The 7,510-nt window shown below is 34.6% G+C and overlaps 2 protein-coding genes across 4 annotated transcripts in view; one reads left to right on the top strand and one right to left on the bottom strand.

Annotated features, from left to right (window-relative positions):
• LOC117123472 (RNA-binding protein NOB1-like) overlaps window positions 1–2,319 on the bottom strand; it is a 5,421-nt gene extending 3,102 nt beyond the window's left edge. The window contains exons 1-5 of one of the 3 annotated variants that reach the window (XM_033269403.1): window positions 2,127–2,319; window positions 1,566–1,698; window positions 1,005–1,138; window positions 806–877; window positions 21–125 (exon numbers count right to left, since the gene is read on the bottom strand). In XM_033269403.1, coding sequence (XP_033125294.1) covers window positions 21–125; window positions 806–877; window positions 1,005–1,138; window positions 1,566–1,698; window positions 2,127–2,192 — 510 coding nt within the window. In that variant the 5' untranslated portion in view covers window positions 2,193–2,319. Of the gene's footprint in view, window positions 1–20; window positions 126–805; window positions 878–1,004; window positions 1,139–1,565; window positions 1,699–1,972; window positions 2,094–2,126 lie in introns of those variants that run through there. The other 2 variants (XM_033269406.1, XM_033269405.1) reach the window with 2 other exon arrangements.
• Window positions 2,320–2,389: 70 nt separating this feature from the next.
• On the top strand, window positions 2,390–7,461 carry LOC117123473 (charged multivesicular body protein 1a-like; the record flags this gene model as incomplete). Its single annotated transcript, XM_033269407.1, is given in 7 exon segments — window positions 2,390–2,522; window positions 3,138–3,157; window positions 3,618–3,695; window positions 4,248–4,394; window positions 4,888–4,956; window positions 6,111–6,170; window positions 7,156–7,461. Coding segments are annotated over 7 exon segments (603 nt in total). The 5' UTR covers window positions 2,390–2,506.
• Between the last annotated feature and the right edge of the window lie 49 nt (window positions 7,462–7,510).

Raw genomic sequence — 7,510 nt, forward strand, 5'->3', positions numbered from 1 at the left:
ACTTGATCTTTGATACTAATGTCATTAACATCTGAACTTGAGTCTTTAACATCTAAACTCGAGTCTCCGACATGGGAATTTGAATCGGTGCTGTCACCACTGTTTTTGACCTCATTTTCTGTGTTCTACAGTACAAAATAGCATTACCAAACAAGCTTCATATTAGGCCCTATAAAAAATATTATTAGTTTATCACCCTATCTGGGCAGGAAAAGTGATGAGGGAGGGAGGCTTTTTTTTAAAACTTTTTATTTTGCTAAAGCCAAATATCACCCTTGGGTTGTTTGCTGGTGCATTGATATTCAAAGTAAAACATGATTTAGATAATGCAAACAATATCTACTAACTATTTAATAAAATAAATGGAAAAAATAAATAAATAAAATAAAAAATAAAAAAATAATTTTTTTTTTCCAGTACTATAGAAGGCATGCGCATGAGGGTGATAAATTACAAATTTTTTTTATTGGGCCTTAATACAACCCAGTGAGTATAATTTGCATTGTTTTCACACTGCTACAAATACCCTTTTAATTGGGGGATCCAGAATTTTTTTACTGGAGAAGCATGAGTGGCAATTTAGAATTTAACATTCAAGAACAGCAGTTAGGGGGTTTTTCCTACTTATTATGGGGGTCCAGAGGGCTATTCTGCCTGGATGCTTCGCAGATTTATTTATCTTAATATACTTATCTCAATTGTTTCTTATGAATCTGCCACAGCATTTCTCTCCTTGTAATTACAATGTATAACACTGCATAATAGGCAATCAAATGAAAAAAGTTTGAAATTTTTCAAAACGCACCTTTTCTGGAAAATAAAATCCAGCAATATCTGTGGCTTTCTGAAGAGGCTTCTTGCTGCATGTTATTGTCATCTATAAAAAGAAAAAAGAATTGCTAAACACTTTTGAAATTTTCTTTGCCACAAAAGAGAAAAAAGTTTGCAAACCAGCTGAACGAAATTATTGTAATACTATTCCTGTTGAAAATAAGCTTGCATACCTTTTTCTCAGGTACTTTTTTTAAGTGCTCAGAGCCACTGATTTCTGCAGTGAGTTGATATGTCAATGCCATCACCTTCACATCTGTAGCTGATAAACTTCCCCAATCTCCAGTCTTTTTAGCAAAGTCTGAAACTGCAAGAAAAAAAAAAACTACTACCAGTTTCACAATCAGTGTTCGAAAAATCACTGTGTGTGTGACTATGTATCCTGTACCTTGTCATGTTTTTTCCCGAAAGAGTTTGGTAGAGAATATACACTGTTAAGCTGAAGAGGGTCACTGTGAAAATGTATGTCATTTATATAATTGTGTAGGTATGTGATGTTCTGTATATTATGCAGTTTTCCTACTGTCTAATCAATTTGCGTTTAGCTCCGTGAGCAACCGCTATACCATATTCTTCCTTCGGAAGACTCGTATAATGAAGATTATAACTGCAGGTAGGTACCTTTGCATAATCTATAATTTTGTTAGAATTTCAAGGATAATTGGATCAAAATGACAATCATGTCATGTGATCATATCATAGTCATGTCATATGCCAAGTGATCATAATCATACCATGGACTACGCTATCACTTGAAGGTGTTTTGAATTTGATATCGTAAGGTAACACAGCCAAACGCTGTCTTGTAGCTGAATCTCTGATTTCACTCACAACCTCTTGAATGGTATAAATATTTTCTGCAAGTTCCTGCAATAAACAGATCAACAGTTAATATAATTGTATAGGCCTACTGTAAAATTACAAAGATTTTTCATATAAATTTTTGAAAGTACACTGGAAATATCAAAGTTTGACATTGAGTCAAACATTAAGTCAACACCCCCACCCCCCACCAATTTTTATGCCCACCCTGGATCCAGATGGTCAATAATAGTATTCATAATATTTGGTGAAGCGTAACATCCAATATATACATAAGCATGACTTTGGACACTGTGCAACCGTGAAAGAAGTGACTTACCCACTGCTACTGGCCTAGCTAGGCCTACCTACCACTGCCAGAGTTCCTTGCTTAATTCGATGCTCCTCTACCTAAATAACCACGTTCATCTCGTACGTTCGCTGCCGCTACTGACTGACTGAGCTAAAAAATAGATGAAAACCAAGTACATTACCTGAAGCTGTACATTTTTCAGGAACCCAGCTGCGTCGACAATTAGATGGTCTATTTTCCTATTCATTCTTGTTTCAAAAACAATTGTTAAGTCAGATATAAATTACTCTTACACGCTAGAAATTTAAAAAAAAAAAATTTATAAAAACAATTCGTGTACTTCCCATAACACATGGATTGATTGACCTATTACCAGTCGTTATATTGATGAATTACTAATTTTCCAAATTAATAATTAGATAGCGACTGTAGAGCTGTAGACTAAGAGTACCAAGTTCTCTTGGGGGCGCTACAGAAAAATTACACAAATTCTAAAAATAAATAACAAATAATTTCTAATCTCTGTGTTACAAAAGTAGAAATTTTACACAACTTATAAATATGCCAGCTATAGAAGGTACGTTATTTTCCTTTCCCTTACGATCCTCAATGAATAAATTACTCTTAAAAGTTAGGCCTATGGTGGGTCTCTTTTTGATAAGTTCTTACCAGGCCTAGCATAGGCCTACTTACCATCCAAGCTAGGTTAGGCTAGGGATGGCTTAGCTAGGGCGGCCTATCGTCCTACCTGGACCTAGACCAGCCCTTGGTGGATAGGCCTACACTCTGTAAGGATATATGACGCAAAACAAAGGAAGGAAAGCATTTAAATGAATGGCGTTATTTGGAGCACCTTTTTGAAACATTTTGCAGGATTTGACAAACCTATAGTTTAAATTAACAAATAAAATAGGCTTACAGTGCAGGCCTAGGCTATGCCTACCTACTACTGTAACAGTACTATAATTATACCATGAAAATTTAAAATATGTTTTACATCTCCCTGATTATACTATTCTTTTTTATATTAGTTAGGCCTGTAATGTATTAATAGAGGTTGATTTCATTCCTTTATCTATATCAAGAAACTAAAATACTCATTTAAAAATCATAGATGCATTGATGCAATATTGCCCTCCTAGTTTTCTTTAATATTTAATACATTTTTTATTGTATTTTCTAATTTTTCCAGATACTCTTTTCCAGTTGAAGGCAAGTTTTAGTTTGATTGTATTACGGTGTCACTTTTTTCCGTAAAATTTGTAAAATATTCCGACATCTGTAACATAACTGCAGAGAAAGCAAACCTACTGTATATGACAAATTTTTCTGCAGCACTGCTAATTTTATTGAACATTAACATTTTCATTGAATAAAATACTAAAAATTAATAAAACACTATAAAATAATAGAAATAGGCACTTTTTATGTATTGAATGACATAAGAGAATCTAATGAAGTTGTTTTTGTATGGTATGCTATGGAGTATTTTTTTTTTCTGATTCTTCAAATTCCTTCATAAAGTTGGTGAAAAATGTGTGATGTTCGTTAACCTGTACCTTGCACAGTGTATAAAAGTGAATCACTATTTCATGTTTTAGCACAAAAGAGGATTTTAGATGGTATTTAAACATTTTTAATTTTTTTTTTTTTTTTTTTGTTCAAAAAATAGTTTACTTCCAAGCAATTGGAAAGATTTTCAAGAAAAGCTGAAAAGGAGCAAAAAGCTCAACAAGCGAAAGTTAAAAAGGTTGGTATAGTATTTATTATTGACATCCTTTCAAGGGACAATAACGTACATTGATATGAAAATGTCATACTTACTTTTCCTAAGTCGTACACCTCTCCCCCTCCCCCAATTCGAGACCCCTCTAATTTGAGACCACTTTCCCAAAGAACCAAATAACAATCTTTTAACACAAAACTAGCCCTCTAATTGGAGACCAAGCCCGAGACCATCCCTATTTTTCAGGTCCCAAAGGTGGTCTCGATTTGGAGGGCAAACTGTAGTTAAATACCATCTGTGGTGAATTTAGGAAAAAACCTAAAGAAATTCAAAACTTTGAAATCCTTATTTAAAGGGATCATAACTTTACACTGAGCCCAAAATTCAATTGAAATCTGCATTCATCATAGATGTTGTTAAATTTCGCTATGAGCTTGTAGGCATCATTGCCCCTTTCCATCATTGCAGAAGAGAATAATTCATGGATAGAAATTTAAATCAAATTATTAATTTACAAAAGATAATTGCTGATTTGCCTTGGTAACTGGATTTTATTTTTTAATGTTCAATTTTTAGGCTATAGAGCAAAGGAATATTGAAGGAGCAAAGATCTATGCAGAAAATGCGATACGAAAGAAAAATGAAGGATTGAATTACCTACGCATGGCGTCCAGGGTGGACGCTGTCTCATCCAGGGTCCAATCAGCTATGGCAATGAAAGAAGTAAGTTTATTTCATACCAATTACTATGTGATGATCCATAAACTAACAACTCAGTGGTGGTATTGTTGAATGGGGATTAGCATGAATCCCAGTCAACTCGTCAGATTAAACATATTAATTTGCTGATCCGTTCAAAGTTATTGTGGTTGCAGTTCCTGATAGTGTGGCCTAGGACCATAATTTTCGCCATCCTAAACCATAAATTCTTTACCTAAAAACCATGACGTCAACATAGAAAGCCATGCCCCCTCGGCTGAACCCGTTGTATTTAGCAACTACCTAGGCAACCCTTGGCTAGAACCCATCTTCTAGGTAAGTTTCTGGAACCACCACTGCCCCACTTTCATGTATTCATTCTATCCTATCAGTGTTTTTTTCATTTTTATGTGGCCCTTTGTAAACGATATTTATTAATTCATTGTTATTTCTGTGTGATGAGATTTTCATGAAATTGATAATAAGTAATATTTTTTTTTACTGAAACTTGTTTCAGATTACAAAGAATATGGGAAGTGTAGTGAAAGGACTTGATAAAGCAATGGCATCCATGGACCTACAAAAGGTATCATATTTTTCTTCTACACCAAGCTTATACATCTAGACAAGCTCATAGAGTACCACAGTCGTGTCGTCGCGACGCCAGGTGGCGCTCTCTGTTGTCAACAGACGACGGTTACCGTTCATTACGCCTGAATAACTTCATAGGCTTTCTGGAATAGGCATTTTAAAATCTAATATTTTACCATCAAAATGTACTGAAAACAATAAAAGCTCACATTATATTAGTTATCAAACACATATTTAATCATCAATTAAAATTTACAAAGAAAAAGTAAGATACAACATCTTAATAATTACATTAGAAATGGGGATCAGGTTTGTCAGTGGAGAAAATGGCACCTGGTTAAACGCTTTTTGCAACCATAGCTACGGAGTAGTATCACGCGGTATCGTGATGTAACACTGTTGTCTGTATAATATTACACATTACAACAATAACAAATGGAACAATTAATCAATTGTTGGTAATTGATTGTTGGTAAAGTAAGTTTAGTGATTGCTGTTTCCTTTGTTAATTGTTAATTACAGTATTTGATTGTTAATGGTTTTTAATCCTTTTGAACATTTTTAGTGTTCTGTCCTTTTCAGTGCTTATTTTTATTATCATCTTTAAATATTTTATTGTTATTGGTGAAGCTTCTTGTTGCTTTGATGTGAATTTTTTAAGGTAAATTAATTTGTGAAGTCTGTTTTGGATATTTATTTGGTAATTTTCCCATAATTCAATTTGTTTTGCAATGAGTTTGATAATATAGTATAATACATACTCCAAGTATCAAAATACTCCACCGTGTAGGGATTCAATATTTCAACATTAATTATTCAATTAAATATTTAATCCCGACATGATGGCATGCATTTCGATACTTGGAGTATGTATTATACTATCTTATCTGAGATTAATCAGTGGACCTTTCGGAGTTTGATAATAAAACCAGGAAAAGGAAAGAAAAAGAAAAGATTTATTAACTTATTGATTAATTGGAGGGCAATAAACCAAGCAAACTGGATAGAACAAAAATAGTGTGAAGAATAGAACATTGACAAAACAAGTTTACACTTTAATGAGCCAACTAAGGCTTATTTAGTAATAAATAATATAAAAAAAATATGAAATATCTTTCACCAATTTTATTGTCATTTTTATCATTATAGGTGTCTCAAATTATGGAGAAGTTTGAATCACAGTTCGAAGATCTAGATGTCCACACACAGGTTTTTTTTTTTTTTGTTGTATTTTTGTTAAGGGAAAGTGTATTACAGTAATTTGACAATGGAACTCTCCGTGGTTGCTCAGTGTCCAATCTAAGAACCATAGGTTGAAATCCTTCAAAATTCTATCGTTCCTCATGCCAGATATGTAAGGGGTGGGAGGGGATGGGGTGCACACCAATCAGTTTGTATAAAAAAGCAGGCACATGATAATTTAGTTTATGCAAAGGCCCTGTATGAAATACAGCACGTTTCCACTATTTCCATCAGCCTTTTTGTAGCAACTAATATCTAGAGTGTCAATAAACAAATGACCAGTCATATCAGGAAAAGTGGCATAATGGCTATGAGCTCTCACTGGCTAAAGCCAGGCCCTAGAGCCTCAAGGGCCCTGGAGCCTCAAGAGGGCCCCGGAGCCTCAAGGGTCCCCCAACAAATTCAAATATTTTATTTTTTACAAATAACCAAGGCCCTTTTCCAAACCAAAGTCTGTCGAGTGATTGGTGCATTTTTATTTTCATCGCTATCGCCAGTCTACGTTTTGTTAAAATGAATGTCCATAAATATTTATTGATTATAATTGGCTCCTTTTTTTGTGGTATTTATTGTAATAGTTTATTAGTTATAACTTAGTTAAAATTAAGAACCGGTATGGCTTTTTTGCGTAAAGTCACGATACATAAACCTAGAATCTAAATGTGTGAAAAAGGCATTAAAATATATCAAAGAACGCAAAAAAAACGCTGCAGACCCCCACCAGGGTTCCATTCTCGGCCCCCAGCATCTGGGAAGGGCCCCTGCCCAGGGGCCTCCAACTCCTTTGTCACGCCACTGGCCATCAACATGTGCACATCCAACAAACACACATGCTTATGCTTATCAACAGTATCCAAGAGATGGGGCTTATTAAGCCACAGCATTTTCCATGTGATGTAACATTGCATGCAAATGACCTTTGAAAATTTATTTAATTATTTTTGTCGTTCAGGTCTTGGAAGGTTCTCTCGGTAATGCAACAACTCTAAGCACGCCACAGGATCAGGTTGATCAGCTGATAAAACAAGTGGCGGACGAGAACGGCTTGGACATAATCAGTGATCTTGCAGAAGCACCTGAGGTTAGCGATACAATAGCAAGCTCTTCAAGATCTATGCAAGAAGAGGATGTCCTGTCCAGGAGGTTAAGGGCACTCAGAGAATGAAAATGGCTCTCAAACATTAGACAGAGCAGAAAGGTTAAGATTATCAGGCACACCAGGTGAAGGAGAAAATGCACTTGTTTCCAAATTCAGATACTGTCTCTTATACACATCTAGATACAACATCTTAATAATTACATTAGAA

This window comes from Anneissia japonica, unplaced genomic scaffold (assembly GCF_011630105.1).
Source record: "Anneissia japonica isolate Jap-2015-1 unplaced genomic scaffold, ASM1163010v1 scaffold287717_len1600092_cov198, whole genome shotgun sequence".
NCBI classification, from domain to species: domain Eukaryota; kingdom Metazoa; phylum Echinodermata; class Crinoidea; order Comatulida; family Comatulidae; genus Anneissia; species Anneissia japonica.